The sequence below is a fragment of the Lithobates pipiens genome, unplaced genomic scaffold, assembly GCF_037356315.1.
Source record: "Lithobates pipiens isolate NorthernLeopardFrog02 unplaced genomic scaffold, aLitPip1_a1.2 Scaffold_23, whole genome shotgun sequence".
NCBI classification, from domain to species: domain Eukaryota; kingdom Metazoa; phylum Chordata; class Amphibia; order Anura; family Ranidae; genus Lithobates; species Lithobates pipiens.
Window position 1 is genome coordinate 329,961,742 of NW_027507785.1, and position 19,119 is coordinate 329,980,860.

The following is a 19,119-nucleotide window of genomic DNA, read 5'->3' on the forward strand; positions in this document are numbered from 1 at the left end:
AGCAAACCCCATGCCCCCTCCTTATTGAAGACTTCTAGCTCTGATTCGGCAGGGGGTGTGTCTGACCTCTGCAGAGAGACCGCTGCTTCCACACACAGAGCAGGGGTCCTTCTCTGCAACGTGCTGGCAGAGGGGGACAGGCTTTTCCTGCTCAGGCTGTGTACCCGGGAATAGTACCCCCCTCCCTACTCTGTTGTTGCCCCCCTAAAGTCCTGCTAGTTTCCAATTAGAATTCTGTTGCTTGTGCTCCCCATTACACATCAGTCTGGGGGGCACAGAATACATCCACGATGAAAGGTGATGCTCGAGGCTTTAAATTTGGATTGTCAGTTTGCTGTCCGTGTTCTCCTTTCAGTTGTACATAAATAGAAATCAGTTCCTAGAAAATAATCCGAGGCACTTGGAGCTCTCTAGCTGTGCATCGCCAAAGGCAAGGAGCAGCTATTATATACATTTATTAGAATCTGTGCAGAAAAATGTGACAGGAGGAGGAAGCAACACAACATGTTTGTGCATTGCCAGTTGGAAGCAGAATGTGCAAGCTTGCCAGTCAGCCACCGCTGAATATTAAAGTGTTACTAAACCCACAACGGTAAAATCAGTCTGGATGTGCAGAATAGCATGCTTGGTATACTCAATGTGGAACTAAAAGGGTTAATCCTCTGCATTGTGTAAAAAGACTCTTTGATCCTGTATGGACAGATCCCCCCCCCCCCCCCCCCGTCCCGTCCCGTCCTGCAGGGTCTCTCCTGGCAAGGCCAGATGAGGGTAGTAGTACTGCTGCACATGTTCAGTTTGGTCTCTATTGCTGGAGAGAACATTTCCTTGTTGATCAGAGCTAGCCAGGTCACATGATATTGAAAGCACATATCATGTGGGTGTGTATACAGATTTAAAATTAAAATACAAGTTGCACTGATCGATAGTGAATTATCGAAGGTAATACCTTGAATAAGTGACAAATACACAAATTAATAACTGTGCAACCTGTGAAAAGAAATAATAAACACTCTCATACAATTGGTGAAAAAGTCACTGATTGATCCAAGACGGTGAAAAAAGTGATAGTGCCTCCACCTCTACACGGACTGCCTCTTACCCGCTGTAAATGATTTCCTATTACAGGAGATCAGATGCGCCTGTGGCTTATTACTCCGCTTCGGGTCTCTGTGCGGTGCACCGGTGCTTCCAGCGTTTTCAGCAAATGGATAGCCTCATATATACATGTATTCGGAAAGGTCCCCATGGGAATATAATAAAGGAATGAAATGGCACTTACAATTCAGTTGTAATAGAACGGCATTAAAAATCAAGCCGGCCAGCTCTCTATAGCAGCCTGTTGCTTCCGGGATCCGCGTAGACGTGGTGACGTCAGCACGTCGCTCCTCCCTACGTACCTTTCGTCACACCTGACGTCGTCCTGGGGATACAGATCCTAAATGACAGCCCAGTCCCTCCCTCCTCCTCCATGCACAGTAACTAAAAAAAGATTACAGTGGGTGGGATGTCACATCTTGATTGATGGATGCTCCTCTTCCCATAAGAGCATGAGGACACAGGCTATAGTGGAAATCTCCTCCTACCTAAACACTCAGCACTCAGGTAGACCCTGCAGTTTATCATGTGACTGTGGTATACAGATCAGTTAAAAGGTATATAGTGGCAGTATTTTAATGTAAAAAAGAAGATTTGTAAGCTGTGGGCACTGTGGGGATGGGCAGATGAACTATCATGTTACTGGGTTTAGTTAAAGTGGTTGTAAACCCTAGATTAAGGCTTAACTGTAGGTCCAAGAAATATCTTCTAAACCTATACGGTGATATGCCGCGAGTGTCGGCTCCCGTGCGCATGCGTGGGAGTGACGTCATCGCTGCTCCGGCGAATCACAGCACAGAACCAGCGAGACCCACCAAGAAGATGGACGCTCGGAACTACAGGGGACAGCGGTGACTTCGCTGGCTCCTGTGTCAGGTAAGTGGCACATAATGGACTACTATGCGATGCGATGCGATGCATAGTAGTCCATTATGCTTTACCTTTGCAGGGAATCAAAGAGGAAGTAAACCCATCAGGGTTTACTTCCTCTTTAACACTTTAAGGTCAGAATTCCATTGTACAGGGTTAGATCCAAAAGGATAAGTTCCTGCTCTAACATCAGGGAGCTGTTTGTAAGAAAGGGTGCAGGGAAAGATTTGGCTGCCCATAGGTATAGAAACCATAGAGGTGTCTAGCTCAGGTTGGAAATATATAGGGACGTGTTCATAAGTTAACTTACCGCTAGCAGAGTTTGTATAATGTGATCTATTTTTGCACCCAGAGAAGCTTCAAAACTTCAGGAACAATATACTCTGGAGAGATAAGACCAAAATAAACTATGGGGTCACAACCATAAATGTTCTGTTTTTCGAGAGGAGGCAACAAAACCTAGGAAGAGAAGTCAACCATCCCTACCATGAAGCATAGTGGTGGATCTCTGTTGTAGTGGAGGTTGGTGAGCCACAATCGGGGCTTTTTTTCTCAGGAAATTGGTGCAAGAACTCCCCCCTTCCAAGTCACCCCTTTTCTCCACCCCTACCCACCTCCGTGCACCATTCCTTGGTTCCATACCCTACCCACCTCCCAGTACCACCCCCTTTTAAAGAATACAGAACCAAGTATAATTTTGTGGTGCTAAGTAATTTGCATGGAATTTGGTAATGATAATAAGAAAAGCAGTGAACTAGATCCCCTGCAACCAGTAACAATATAGCCCTCCACCAGCAACAATAGATCCCTCTAACAACAATGGACCATCCGCAACAATAGACTTCCCCACAGCCAGCAATCAGTAGATTCTCCATCCCTCCCTCAACAGTAGGTCTCTCCCAGCAACAGCTGACTCCCCAGCAATATAAGAACCCCACCAGCAACAATAGACCTCAGTAACAATAGACCCCCCTCTGCAAAAATAGATCTTCTCCAGCTAGAATAAATCCCCAAGTGCAACCAGCGTCAGTAGACCCTGCAGCACATCTCAGCACCTCTTGCCACTACATACAGTCAGTGCTGGAGGAGCCGGAACTGAGTCGTCCCCCCACATTCCTGCTGAAAAAAGGCTTGGTTACAGAGGTACTTGGACCTTATGTAAAATTGAAGGCAATATGAATGCAGCATGTTATCAGAAAATAGGTTTTGGTCACAACCATGAATGCTATGTTTAGAGAGGAGGTAACAAGGCCGATGAAGAGAAGCACACCGCCTCTACTGTTGAGCACGATGGTAGATCTCTGTTGTGTTGGAGGTTTGTAAGCTACAGCGCCACATGGAACTTGTATAAAATTGATGGAGATCTAAGTGCAGCATGTCCTCAGAAAATACTATTATTGCATTTATCAGCCCAGAAGCTGCACATGGCTTGGACTTTTGTCCTCCAAGAACAGAAAACTGAGGCTGCAGTTGGGCACAGGATCACTAAAACTGGACAGTTGAAGACTGGAAATATGTAGGCTGGAAACAATCCATGTCTTTATGGACCTTGCTTTGTGTAACGGTCCAAATCATTTGGTTGGCCCCTTAGTTCCAGTGAAGGAACTCTTATGCCGCGCACACACGAGCGGACTTTTCAACATCAAAAGTCAGACGGAATGATTCCGGCAGACCATTCGATCGTGTGTGGGCTGCAGCGGACTTTTGATTTGCAAAAGTCTGACGGACTTTAGAAATAGAACATGTTTCAAATTTTTCCGACAGAACTCTGCCGGACCCAGTTCCTACCGAGAAATCCGCTCGTGTGTGTGCTGGTCCGACGGACAAAAACCGACGCTAGGACAGCTATTGTCTACTGGCTATGAACTTCCTTATTCTAGTCCAGTCGTAAGTTATCACGTTCGAATCCGTCGGACTTTGATGTGATTGTGTGTGGCCAAGTCCGTTCATTCGGAATGTCCGTCAGAACTCCGTCGAAAGTCTGTCGGGACCTAAGTCCGGTCTTGTGTACGCGGCATTAAGGCGTCAGTATACCAAGACATTTTGGACAATTTTGTTTGGGGACGGCCCCTTCCTATTCCAACATGACTGCGCACCAGTGCACAAAGCAATATCCATCAAGACAGGGATGAGCGAGTTTGGGGTGGAGGAACTTGACCGGCCTGCACCCTATAGAACACCTTTGGGATGAATTAGAGTGGAGGCTGCGAGCCAGGCCTTCTCGTCCACATCAGTGCCTGGCCTCACAAATGTGCTTCTGGAAGAATGGTCAAACATTCCCATAAGCACATCTCCTAAACATTGTGTTATAGCTGCAAAGGGCCAACTCAATATTGAACCCTACGGACTAAGACTGGGACGCCATTAAAGTTCATGTGCGTGTAGAGGCAGGTGTCCCAATACTTTTGGAAATGTCCATCAGTCCATATAATCCCAATACCCGACAAACAGTGACCGCAACACTTAATTTTCTTCCTTTGCAAAAAAGAGCAATATAGTTCCCTCTCTGACAAGAGACAACACATCCCTACCTCATGTTTAGTAACATCTCCATTGACCGTACTGTAATAGATGCTGAAAATACCCGATCCACCAGATGTCTCGTGTATAAAAACATATTAACACTTAAATGGTTGGCACTGTGTAGCTGCTGGAACAAGTTCTGTTTTTTTATGGTTACTTCTAACAATGGGGAAGGAACGTGTCCTCAGGCCAGAGGGAAGTGTTGGTTGGAGGACTTGTACTCGCGTGTTCCTGCCGCGCAGCACCCAACCTGTACCTGCAACTAGCTTGTACCAGATGGTTTTAATTCAAACCTGAAGCCAGGCTTGACTTTCCTAAAAAAAAAAATATATATATATATATATATATATATATATATATATATATATATAAATATTTCTTCCTCGTAATCATGAAAACAGTGCTCGATCTGTAGGCAGGTTGTCCCACAATCCTCATCCCTCTGCTTCTCTAAGGCCCCTTTCTGCTGCAGCGGCGCTTTGCGGGTGGTTTTAACCCTTTTTTTGCCACTAGCGGGGGTTAAAATCGCCCCGCAAGCAGCCAAATACGGGCACTAAAACGACGGTAAAGCGACGCTAAAAATAGCACCGCTTTACCGCCGACACCCGCACTGCCCCAGTGTGAAAGGGGCCTAACAGCATATTACAGGAAGCTAATATGAAGATGGCTAATGCCGCGTACACACGACCGGACTTTTCGACATCAAAGGTCCAACGGAACGATTCCGGCGGACCATTCGATCATGTGTGTGGGCTGCAGCGGACTTTTGATTTGCAAAAATCTGACAGACTTTAGAAATGGAACATGTTTCAAATTTTTCCGCCGGACCCAGTTCCTACCGAGAAAGCCGCTCGTCTGTATGCTAGTCTGACGGACAAAAACCGGACGCTAGGGCAGCTATTGGCTACTGGCTATGAACTTCCTTATTCTAGTCCAGTCGTACGTCATCACGTTCGAATCCGTCGGACTTTGGTGTGATTGTGTGTAGCCAAGTCCGTTCATCGGAAAGTCCGTCGGACCTAGTCCCTCGAAAAGTCCGGTCGTGTGTACGCGGCATTAGAGGTACTTACGCCAGCTCCTTTTAGGAACACTGATTTCCAACATGTATCTAACTGGATGGCAGGACATCCGCAGATAAATAAGTCGATTTACTAAAACCGAAGAGGGCAAAATATAATGCGGCTGTACATAGAAACCAATCAGCTTCCAGGTTTTTTTTTTGTTGTCAAAGCTTAATGATGATAAAGCTTCATTTTTTTATTTTTATTTTAAATAACAAACATATCATACTTACCTTCACTGTGCAGCTCGTTTTGCACAGAGTGGCCCCAAAGCTCCTTTTCTGGGGTCCCCCCTGGCGGCTCTCGCGGCTCCTCCCTGCATTAGATAACCCCCTAGGAGAAGCGCTTTCCCGGAGGGGTTACCTTGCGGGCGTGCTCCCGAGTCATTCATTCGGCGTCTATAGAAGCCGAATGTATGACTCGGCCTCGCCCCCAGGCTGATTGGATTTGATTGACAGCAACGGGAGCCAATGGCTGCGCTGCTATCAATCTATCCAATCAAAGCCAGGACTCCGTCCCCGCCGAAGAAGATGAAGGGGCTCCGGTAAGTAAGCATAGGATGCATTAAGGTGAAAAAACACTTACCTTTACAACCCCTTTAATTGAACAAGCTGAGGTTAGAAGCTGATTGGCTGCCATGCACAGCTACACCAGATTTTGCACGCTCCAGTTTTAGTAAATCAACCCCAAACTGTTTCCCTAAGGCCCCTTTCACACTGGAGCGGTGCGGCCGTCGGCGGTAAAGAGCGGCTAATTTTAGCGGCGCTTTACCGTCGTTTTAGCTGGGGTCTGCGGGCACTAGCGGGGTGGTTTTAACCCCGGCTAGCGGCCGAAAAAGGGTTAAAACCGCCCGCAAAGCGCCGCTGCAGCGGCGCTTTCCTGGCGGTATAGCCGCGCTGTCCCATTGATTTTAATGGGTAGGAGCGGTGAATACACGGCTCCTTCACCGCTCCAAAGATGCAGCTAGCAGGACTTTTTTCACCGTTCTGCTAGCGCACCGCCCCAGTGTGAAAGCCCTCCGGCTTTCACACTGGAGTGAAAGGGGCCGGTTTTTTCAGGCACTATTTTTAGCACTGTAACGCCTGAAAACCGCCCCAGTGTAAAAGGGGCCTAAGGCTAACTATACAGACCTAGGAAAATGTGTGTGCCGCTCCTAGAGTGCTGACAGCGGATTGAACCCGTCCTGGTTCCTATCAGGCTGCAGAGAACAATGGTAAAAATAAAAGTCGCACATCTAGGTATCCTGAAGTGATGAGTAGAGTGTAAACCTCAGCCTGGACTCCAACCGGGCCACACTCTCAACGCGTTTCACTCCGCTCCCCAGAGTTTAGTCCTGGAATAGCTATCTCCATGACTAAGCTCTGGGGTGGAGGGGGTGGAGTGAAATGCATTGGGGGCGTGGCCTGGTCGGAGTCCAGGCTGAGGTTGTCTCTCAACTCATCACTTCAGGACACCTAAATGTGCGACATTTAGGGGCCACCCCATTGTTCTCTGCAGCTAGTTATACAGACATCAGTTGAAAGATTGGCTTCTGTATAGTCAGGGCAGCTGTTCGAAATCATGAGGGCCCCTACCAGCTGACCAGACAGGGCCCCCTTCCCCCATCTGAAAGTAACTGAAGTCATAGATGTATCTGTTCCTTTGTCTGTGGCCTCAGCTGCACAGAATGAATAGGGAGAGCTCCGAACGGAAGCATAGTAAACACAGTTCACTATGCTTCCGTGATGAATGGACACCGGCGTGATTGGTACTGATCACTCACTGTGTTCATATAGGAAAGGAAGGGGCCAGTAAAGACAATAACTATTCGCTGTTGCAACACTGATCGTCCTCCCGGCCAATACCCGTCACCCGATCGGCTGAAAGGACAGGCAATCCTATTGGAAGCTTAGGAGAAGGGGAGAAGATGCGCGGCAGAAGCGAGGAGGAGAAGAGCCACTTCCCCGGCGATGCCTGTATGCCTGGTCCCTGCCGCTGCTCCTCGGATGCCTGCCACCTAGATGGGGTAAGTGCCGGTGGACCGACTGGCAGACAGCGGAGGTGGGGGGGGGGGGGGCAGGTTGTTTGCCACCACCCCCCAACAAAAAAACACAAGCCGCCACTATATAAACCCGGTATGCCTAATACAGTCCCAAATTCCAGAGTGTCGTCTCGGCTAAAGCTTTTAGAGCTCATCCACACCGGACACATTAATCCTCCATAAGGGAAAGGAGAGCCACTCCACATCGGAGCTAATGTGATTTTCATAAAGCAAAGGGGACGCACTAACAAAAGTCCACCTGGTGCCATAATACACTTCAATGTGATTTGCCGCAGTTGCAGCATCATTTATCGTGGCAGAACTGCATCATCATTTTAGGCGCCATTCAAATGCATGGCATCCCAAATGTGCATTCTGCGATTTGTCCTTCACACCCGAGCATTTTGAAATTGCGGGCAGAATCCTGCCCAATCTCCCCGCGATTCAAAGCGCCGGGGTGTGAAAGCAGCCTGTTGGCTGCTAAAGAGAGGTTTGCCGGTGGGGCCCCAACCAACGTTTGCTGTGGGGCCCCCATGGCTCGTAGTCACACCCCTGTTTCAGTGGGTTAGGTCTTCATAGAAGGGGGTGTAATGCAAAGCATTTTCACCTGTGATAGTCCTGTGTGACTTTCTTAGGGAATGATGAGCAATGATGAGGGAATGATGAGCAGCCTGGAAGTGACCCAACACACACAGAGATCAACGTTCTGCTCCGAACACCAACACACACATTGCAATGAACTCGTCTAGGTCTAATGAAAAGGAAATCCTATGGTCTGATGGAGACGTCGGTGGGGACAGTTTTGTGGTAGTTCTATGATAGCGAGAGAGTTATTACATTTAGAATGTAGAAAAATAAACCACTGAAAGCGCAGCAGCAACAATATTTTCTTGTCTGTTCCATCTCGGGGCAGCAATGTTCACCGGTCCTCTCCCATTTCTCTCTCTCAGAGCGCTTCTGATGGTTTCTGGAAGTCGGTTGCCACTCGGGTGCCACGGGAGCCACACGAGATCCGAATCCTGAACCCCTACTTCATCCAGGAAGCAGCGTTTAGCTTCATCGGGCTGCCGTTCAATAATGGACTGATGGGAAGAGGGGTAAGAGAAGGTTATAATGTGTCTTTAAGTGAATTTAGATTCAAACTCTGTAGGCTGCCCATGGAGAGCCACATCATGAACCAAACATTCAAATCCCACCTCTGTAAGTAGTGTGCTTAAAGGGTCACTCCACCCAATATTGATATTTCCAGGGTGATCGTTCCGATGGTGAGATCTGTCCAAGGGGACCCCCCGCTGGGTCTACATTTACACACTATTATTATAATACATTTATATAGCTTTGACATATACCGCAGAGAACAGAGAACACTGAGCCAATCACCAGAGGCGTTTAGCCTGAGAGTGTGTTTAGGTGCAGGGATGGCTTTGTTTTGCATAATTTTGTAGTTTGCCAGTGTTGTACAGAGATCACTAAGCCAGTCACATCAGTCTCTGCACCTGAGGAGCTTACACTCTAATGCCCCCCCCCCCCCCCATAGTCGCACACTATTATTATATATTTATATGGCTCTGACATATACCGCAGTGTGCGACTATGGGGGGGGGGGGGGGCATTAGAGTGTAAGCTCCTCTGGTACAGAGACTGATGTGACTGGCTCAGTGTTCTCTGACATATACCGCAGTGCTGTACAGAGAACACTGAGCCAGTCATATCAGTCTCTGTACCAGAGGAGCTTACACTCTAATGTCCCCCCACAGTCACACACTATTATTATACATTTAGCTCTGTACAGCACTGCGGTATATGTCAGAGCTATATAAATGTATAATAATAGTGTGAGACTGTGGGGGGGACATTAGAGTGTAAGCTCCTCTGGTACAGAGACTGATGTGACTGGCTCAGTGTTCTCTGTACAGCACTGCGGTATATGTCAGAGAACACTGAGCCAGTCACATCAGTCTCTATACCAGAAGAGCTTACACTCTAATCTCCCCCCACAGTCACAGACACACAAATAGGATCTCTTTGATCAGACACTGGTTAACTAAAATGGGGAGACCATACAACCTCCATGCAGACAGTCCTACTATTCTGTATAATTAGTAGCTGCAAGTGCCTAACCCACTGTCCACTACTGTATCATACCTACATTTTCCTAGTACCCACATCTGTTCAACTCTGTCCAACCCCCCCCCCCCCCCTCAAAAAAAAAAAGTCCTCCTGAAAATGCTAGTTTGGCTGTTTCTGCCTTCAGTACTTTGAGTTACTGATCTAAAACAAAATCAGAATTGAGGAAAGTCCTAGATATGCCTGGAGCCCTAATTTGTAGACTTGTTCCAGGTCGGTGGCTGACCAGTGAATGACCTGAGCCCAGAGGGTCATCTTCAGTGAGTGAGGTCACCATTGGAAGCCTCCATGTTTCTCTCCTGAAGGGTTTACGTTAATCTGGGCAATGAGTGGTTGTCCGTTGTGGCCCTTCACACTGCACTGTATTGGTATCAGACGTGTGACTGTAGACACCCCGGGCTCTCCGCTCCCTCCTTCCCTGCACATCCAGGTGTCAGAAAGATGAATGGCCGCACATTAGCCGAAGCATGACCGGGATAGTTCAGATCGATTGTACACAATGTAAGAGATTTATCTTTACCAGAGGGTGAGGAACAGGATCTTGGTTATCAATAGACACTTCTACCTCCGGGGCTGCAATTACTAAACTCATTTGTGTTCACACTTCGTTCATCTGTTTTCCTGTATGGAGGATTGTGTGTCTATCTGTCCTGAGCAGTCATGGAGCCCAAGAGATTTAAACAACCAGATACTTTATTTACATGCCTCTCTGTCCTTCCCACCCCAGTATAACCTACAGCAATAGTGGTCAACTCTCTTGATACGAGGAGCCTCGAGTGTGGCCCCCAACATTACCAAAGAGCCGCACATAAAATGAAGTGAATACTCAGAGATAACAAACACACAACAGAATATAGACCAGGGGGTCTCCAAACTTTCTAAACAAAGGGCCAGTTTACTATCCTTCAAACTTTAAGGGGCCAGACTTTGGCCAATGGGAGTAGAAAATGTCCTGGCATCAGTGGGATTAAATAATGCCCCATCATTGGTATTAGGGGGTGCAGTAGTGCCCCATCATTGGTATCAATGGGAGGAACAGTGCCCCGTCATTGGTATCAATGGGACTAACAGTGCCTCATCATTGGTATCAATGGGAGGAACAGTGCCTCATCATTGGTATCAATGGGAGGAACAGTGTCTCATCATTGGTATCAATGGGAGGAACAGTGCCTCATTATTGGTATCCATTGGAGGAATAGTGCACCATCATTGGTGTCAGTGGGAGGAATGGTGTGCCATTGTTCGCATTAATGGGAGGGATAGTACACCATAGTTGGTGTCAGTATGAGGACTAGTGCACCATACTCGGTATCAGTGGTAGGGACCATGCCCCACTGTTGCTGACAGTGGGGTGAATAATGCCCCAAGGGCCAGATAGAAGCAAGCAAAGGGCCGCAGTTTGGAGACCTCTGATATAAACTACAATCATGGTACAGGAGATGGTCAGCGACTGCGAACACGGTACAAGAGATGGTCAGAGACTGCAGATATGGTACAAAAGATGGTCATTGACTGCGGACATTGTACAAGAGATGATCAGAGACTGCGGACATGGCACAAGAGATGGCCAGAGACTGCGGACGTGGTACAAGTGATGGTTAGAGACTGTGGACGTTGTACAAGAAATGGTTAGAGACTGCGGACGTGGTGCAGGAGATGGTCAGAGACTGTGGACAGTGTACAAGAAATGGTTAGAGACTGCGGACGTGGTACAGGAGATGGTCAGAGACTGCGGACATGGTACCAGGAGATGGTCAGAGACTGCAGATATGGTACAAGAGATGGTCAGAGACTGCGGACATTGTACAAGAGATGATCAGAGACTGCGGACATGGCACAAGAGATGGCCAGAGACTGCGGATGTGGTACAAGAGATGGTTAGAGACTGTGGACGTTGTACAAGAAATGGTCAGAGACTGCGGACGTGGTACAGGAGATGGTCAGAGACTGTGGACATGGTACATACAGGAGATGGTCAGAGACTGTGGACATGGTACAGGGGATAGTCAAGAGACTGCTACATGGTACCTGGGATGGTCAGAGACTGCAGACGCGGTACGTGGGATGGTTACTGCCCGCATTATTCACTCACAAGCATCTGTGAATGAATATTCTACATACAGCTTATAGTTTTCAATGCACTGTGGGGTCACTGATGAGCACCGTCAAAGTCCATTCACTCATCCTGCAGCTCTGAAGCTGACAGCTGGTACAGAGTTATGGGCTCAAAGCTCTAAGAAGAGAATGCAGGAGCCTGATATTTCACCGGCGATTTACTGGTACAATGCTCTACAGGGTTCTGAGAAAAATAATAATAAATGCACATATTTTTACCTTCAAAAATATGTGTATTTATTTAACTTTATTTAAAAAGTTGACATTAGCATTTAAGTTATTTCTGATTTTGTCTTTATCAGCTATGCTGTACATGGCTTCCTGAAAACATCCCAGCACCCGGACTCAGTACTCCTCTCAAGAGTTCTCAGTCCTGATGCAAGCAGTAGGCTGGCTCTTGGGAGAATGATTGGGAGAATGGGTGGGTATCAGTCTGGAGGAGTGGGCGTTCCTAGGCAGACTATATTTGCATGCAGACCACCCCAGGTAACGCCCAGATGTCAGGTAGAGCCCCTGTGATTGAAAGGGCTGAAATCCAATGAATGAAATAAATCCAATGAAAGGGGAAGGCCAGAGATGAAGGTACTAGATGGTGCTAGAAGTCCTCCAGCCAGGAAATGAGGCGGGGCTCTGTCTGACTTGCTGCAGCTTCTAATGCACATTGTGAGAAGCTCACAGTGTGCAGTGAAATCAGAGGAAGCCATTTCCGCAGAGGATAGGAACCGGTACAACTGTGCAAGACTGGAGGGAAGGCCAGAGGTCAGATTTAACGAGTATTGGGTGTGATTTCCTAACGTGTGGGAAAAAGAGGCCTAGGACTACGACTCCTACACCACCTCTGGGAGAAGCTGCACCACATTTTAATGATGCTGGGGTTCAGCTTTGGTCATTTGCTGGCTAAGAATTTGGATTGACCATCTTCTGGACTCTGCTTGTATCTGTGCAACCTTGGGGCGAACCATGTGGACTGGCAACTGTGGGAACCTCAAACGTGTAAATACATTGTGGGAACCTTTGCTCGTCATTTCCTTACGAAGCATAAAAATGAATAAAGAGGGCCTGTAATGAAATGTGAGACTGGAAGAAGAAAGACCTGAGGGAACGGCATTATAATAACAGATTGCAAGTCATCATACAGATAATGACATGCCATTGTCATCTGATATTTACCTCTCAGTTTTCATTTACTAGAGACTTGTAGAGGAGAACGAGCGCCTAATTCCTTATTGTTCACGTCTGGCCTGAGCAAACCGGGGCTCAGCAGGCGGATGGAAGCAGTAAATCAGCAGGGAGAGAGATTAATCGCCCATATGTCACCATGCCAAGCTGCCGATGATTCTCATTCAGATAGATAACTAACTCTCCATCTCATTCACTTATCCCAACAAGCCAGGCAGCACACAGATAATCTTATTAATCTTCCCCGAGCCATTAGAGCACAATCACAGGGCCGGTGGAAGGAGGGAGAGAGGACAATCCATCAGTTCACAAATAGCCTTCATCGGTCACTGTATACCCAACCTGCTCATCGGGGGCCAACGGGCCTGTTTAGTACACTGCTCTGGGCAATTCATCTGCTCATTTTCACCTTAGATGCTGGTCAGCTCCCTCTCTGATCTCGTAAGACAACCTTGCCTCCTGTCGTGTGTGTCTTTAACCTTGAACTTTTTGCTCCTCCCATGAACCTCCTATTAAAGCCATGCCCTTGCACTTATTTCTTGCCAAATTATTGTGCTCTCTCCAGCCAATATCTCGCTCTTGTCTCTCCTGATGCTGATCTTATCTTCACTACCAACCTTTGGATTGTTGCTCGACTACGTTTCTGCTGGATCCCAACCTGCAACCAATTGTTACCAACCTTTGGCTTGTTAACCGACTATGCCTCTGCTTGATCCCCACCTGCTATATCAGCTGTTGGACCCCAGCTTGCAGTGACCTGCTTGTGCACTTATCCAGCTGGTCAGTAGGAGCCTTTCTACTGCTATAGCTACTGGTCCCCCGAGCCTGACCCCTGACCATGACAATAGTTCTTGTGTTGAAAACAAGGTGGTTAGCACTCCTTGAATAATCCCATCTCAACTAGGAGATAGACCTTCGACACTATGTAATCATAAAACTCAGCTTTATGATGATTTAGACCAGTCTTTCTGAACCTTTTCACCCCAGGGAAACCTTGAAATAATTTCAGGTTTTGAGTAAAAAAAAATCTTTCATCTGGGTCAGTGGGAAGAATTCCTCTTACATTGGTGGTCATTATGAAGAATTAAATTCTTAGCCCTTGTACACACGGAGAATCCGTCGGAATGTGTCCTATCGGACCGTGTCGTCAGATAATCCGACTGTGTGTGGTACGCATCGGACTGATTCCGTTGGAATATCCGTAGGACCCAATTTTCCAACATGTTGGAAATATTTCCCGACCAACTGGTTCGATCGGACATACTCCGATCATGTGTAGCGAATTTTGATCGGACCAAGTGCCACGCATGCTCAGATCAAATTCCTACATCAAAGCTATTGGCTACTAGCCTGAACGTAGTCCCGTCGTAACGAAATTACGTCATCACGTTCTGAATGATCGGATTTTTCGACAACTTAGTCCGACCGTGTGTATACAACAGTTTCGGACACAATCCGTCGGACAAAATCCGACGGATTTGGTTGGCAGAATCTCCAACCGTGTGTACAGGGGCTTACAGTGGTGGTCAGAATGCCACAGACAGCTAAATGTTCATTTGTGTCATAGCACTGGTTCTGCCAAGTGGCATCGGACCTGGAACCATGGAGGCATCATAAGATGGGAGGTCAGTTAGCCAAAGCTCAAGGAACCCCTAACTAACAAGCTCTGGAGGAACTCTAGGGTTTCCATGACACCCTGTTTGACAATCCCTGTTTTAGACACTACTAGAAAATGCAAAAGGAGGAGGTCAATTAGCAACAACTCAAGGAACCCCCCACAACCTCTGGAGGAACCCTAATTGAGAATTCCTTTTTTCGACACTACTAGAAAATGCAGATGGGTGGTCAATTAGCAACAGCTCAAGAAACCCCTAAAAACCTCTTGAGGAACCCTGGTTGAGAATCCCTGTTTTAGACATTACTAGAAAATGCAGAAGGGACATCAATTAGCCACAGCTTAACGGCAAACTAACAAGCTCTGGAGAAATCCTAGGGTACCAGAGGTTTTTAGGGGTTTCTAGATCCCTGCTTAGTCACGACTATAAAATAGGAATTTCAGTGCTGTGTCGGTTCCAATGACAGTTAGACTAAAGTCGGGTCTGCTTCCTGGACGTTTTCTCCTTCTTTTTTTTTTTCCTTTGATTCTGTAACTCCATATTAATTCTTCCTCCTCTTAGGAGTCTCCGTGACTCACATCAATTTTTCCTCTAATGATACTTTCCTTTCCCTCTCTGAACATTCAATCCTATTATTGTATGTTGTGTTATCTGACATTACAGAATGGAACCTGAAATGCTTTAAGAGAGGACACCACATTTGACTTATATTCCTATTTCCTAATATTCTTTGGCTGTTTAATAGGCTTTTATACAGCACACTTGGATATTGTAATAGACCTCCTGTTCAGGCTATTGTTTCAATATATTAAAAGAAAAGTATGGGCCCCCCCCCAAAAAAAATTATAAATACCCCCCTAAATTGATGCAGTATTGATACAATGCTGCATCTGTCCCCGCCACTACATTGAGATCTGAGTGATCAAACACCGCTGATTCTTCGCTTCTTCCTTACACTCTGTGCAGAGAGTTGTGACTTGTCTGTCACCAGCTCTCTGTTTTCCACTCCAGCGCTCACTAGAGCATTGAGCTATGGAGGGGATGGGCGGAAGGGGCTGGCTCAGTCTCCCAGTGGCTCACTGAGTGGCTGAGCCAGCTGCCGGTACAGGCTGCTGGGTGGATCTTGACTGTAAAGCTGTACAGCTGTCTTTAGCCCGCCATCGGCTGAAAACTGGTCTCAGGAATGCAGAACAAACTGCACTCCTGTGATCCCCAGGAGAAGTGGGACCAAAAAAGTTTTGGCCCTACTTTTCCTTTTAAACATCTTGTAAAGAAAGATTATATAACATTAATTTAATTTTTTATTTTTTTTTTGAAACATAGAGCAAAGCATACGTTTTGCCATTTCTCCATGTGAGAAAGGTCTTTTAATGAATTACACTTTAACTTTTAGTCCAGGATAATTTAAAGGGCCTTCGCTGACCCTTAGAAGCTGTTTAAAGACAAATGCACATTTTAAAACCACCCAAAAATATTGCATTTACCTTCCCTATTGACTTCAATGTCTTCTGCCTTGGGGGGAGCAAAATTATGTCAAAATAGCCCCCCAAAATGCCCAACTGCAATTTTGGCCGCCCCTTTACATAATTACTATAAACAAAGAATTAATGTTTTTTTTTTTAAACATTATCATACAGTAATGAGATTAATTACATTATTGACCATCTCCAGGCCAAGCTTTCCCATCACCTCCCACCCAGTCACTGATAACTTCCCTCTGAAGCATTTGCTTCATCCATCTAAGTTTGCCATCAGTGTACTGCATGTTGCCAGTACCCCTTCGGGGAGTGATGACCAGTTAATCCAGGGTGATAGTCTGTGCTCATGCTTACCATGGTGAGTTCTTCACTCCTGGAGCCTGAAAGGACCCCATCGCCTTCCTTGTAGGGAAGAATTTAGGACCCAGAATCTCACATGATCATAGATTTACATACGTATTTTGGGCATTTAGAGTATTTTTTTTCTTTTTTAATTAACTGTGCATAATGTGGGGGGAGGGGGCATGCCCATAAGGGGGCCACGCAGAGTTAAGCTTTGAGCTGAGCTTTTTCACATCTACATCTAAAAAAGTATTTTTAACTACTCTTCATCCACTTTACATATGAAAGCTGTGCACAAATCCCTGGCATATGGTGCATAATGCTCACTGATATATGCAATGTCTGTTTACACTTTTGGTTACATGGCTCCTTACTTAATTCTCTATTTCATCCGCAGAACATTCCTACCCTGGGCAGCGTGGCTATTACAATGGCACTTCACAACTGTGACGAGGTAGCTGTGGCTGGGTTTGGGTACGACATGAACCTCCCTAACGCCCCTTTGCATTACTACGAGACGATCAAGATGGCTGCCATTAAAGAGGTAACAAGAGAAGTGCTTGAAATTTAAGGCATCGCCTGTATTTTTTGGCCCATGTATTGCAGCCCTGAGGCAGGTTGTGGTAAGGAAGAGCTCCTTAGGTGAATATTCTGATAAAACTTCCAATGCCAGGCGGCAGCAAGCAAGGCCACTAGAATATTAGCATGCAAAAGGGTATGAACTCAAGAAATAACTAAATAATGGGTATGCCATCCAGTTCTGGTCACTAGTCCTCAGGAAGGATGTGCGGAAACTGGAGAGAGTCCAGTGAAAGGCAACAACGCTAATAAGGGGGCTGGAGGACCTCCGTTATGAGGAACAGCTGCAAACATTAAACGTATTCTCCCTGGAGAAGAGACACTTAAGAGGAGATTTGATAGCAATTTACAAATATCTAAATGGTGATTCCAGCGTATGTAGGAAACCATTCAGTCTTAGGTTGCTCAAGAAGACACGTGGCCACTCTATGAAGTTGGATAAGAAGTGGTTTAACCTAAAACTGCGTAGGTATTTTTTTTTACTGTTAGAGCAGCAAGAATGTGGAACTCCCTTCTACAATAGGTGGTAGTGCTGATCATTTCAAAACCTTTTAGATGGGCAACTTATTGAACATAATATACAGGGATATGGTAAGTGGTAGAGACCAAAATACACATACCCCCTCACAGGTTGGACTGGATGGACTAGTGCCTTCATTCAACCTTACAAACTATGTAACACACACGGACCGATCTGTAAAACGTGGCAAATGGTTTTCTCACAAAGTTTGATGGACTCCTTATGTCACAGGGGCGATGGAGGACTAAGAGGTAGGACAGTTGTGGTGTAGTAAGTCCACTGATAGATGGTCAGAGCCAACAGCAAATCTTAGCAAAGTCAACAAGCTGATGGTCAGATCAGGTGCAAACAAACCGATCCGAAAGAATCCAGACAGGCAGACAGAGAGCAGGTTGATAATAACAGACATAACAGGCTAATGGTCAGGCTAAGCACACACAATCTCAGTACAAATATAATCCAGACAATTCACAGAAATCAGCCAGGGCACGAACAGTCAGGCAGACCTGTATGCAGAGTATGAGCAGTCAAGTAAACCTTTTCATCAGGCATAGGCTGAACGACCTACCTAAGCTCTCCTGATTAGGGCAAAAGTGCAATGCAAAGACCTGAGCTTCAATGATGAGTAATGGCCAGCAGATGGTGAAAGCTAATTGTTACATATCTTCCAGGAAAACACATGAGCGAGTGTGGCTCTGCCCACCTAAAACAGGAAACAAAAGGCTCATAGACAATAAAGGAAAAGCTCAGAAAATTCATAAATTCTTCCTATTACCTCAGGCTTAGCGGGAACAATATTGGAACATTGATATACAAGGCCTTTGTGGTAGTTGCAGAGGCTCCCCATGCTATCCAGTTCAGATTCTACCCCAGGGACAGTAAATCTGACTGGCTTGGATAGGTGGAATTGGGGAGCGGAGACCTCTTTTGGACGTTATGGAAGATATGTAATACTAACATCTACTCCCCTCCTCTCTTTATGAAGTGTCCTTAGTGCCCTTCGGTTTATGTCTGTCTTTGGTCACCTTAAGAGGGGCACCCATCCCCACAGGCTTAGTGGTACTACTTGTACTCTTCTTAGACAAATTGGCCAACACAGTCTTGCTTTAGCTTGACTTCAGAGGCCAGTGGAACAGACATCTCACTGGGCTGTTATGCATGAATTGAGCAGCCAGTCAGTGGTGCAACCAGTGGGTCCATGAGTGTATCTAGTGATGGCTTCACTACAATGAGGACTCAGCTACTCCTGGTAATTCCAGGTTATTAGTGGATGCATTCCAGGCTTGCAAGACTGGGCACACGCCACGCGTCTTGGATAGATTTCTGCTTACTTCTTGTCCTAGTTACTAAACAAGAAAATAGTTGGCAAAGGTTCTAAGTGGCCCTCCATCCAAAGCTAGGAAAGAAAAAAACATTTTGGCTGTAGTTGGGTTTTGGAAAAGGGTTTGAGTGATGTAATACAGGTGGTGCACCTCTCTAATAATTTACAGGTGGTACTCTTCCCCAGCTTGCTTCTCTTAAACCGTTAGAGGCTTCCCCTCCTTGTGTTCTAAAAGTAGTGCCTAAAGAAGAGTCCTAAAGACAGACGCCCCAC

At 46.3% G+C, this 19,119-nt stretch overlaps 1 protein-coding gene across 12 annotated transcripts in view; it reads left to right on the forward strand.

Moving 5' to 3' along the window:
* ST3GAL3 (ST3 beta-galactoside alpha-2,3-sialyltransferase 3) overlaps nt 1–19,119 on the forward strand; it is a 690,822-nt gene that overhangs the window by 660,090 nt on the left and 11,613 nt on the right. For all 12 annotated transcript variants that reach the window (XM_077450693.1, XM_077450694.1, XM_077450692.1 and 9 more), the window contains 2 exons: nt 8,520–8,666; nt 16,824–16,970. In XM_077450693.1, coding sequence (XP_077306819.1) covers nt 8,520–8,666; nt 16,824–16,970 — 294 coding nt within the window. The remainder of the gene's footprint in view (nt 1–8,519; nt 8,667–16,823; nt 16,971–19,119) is intronic.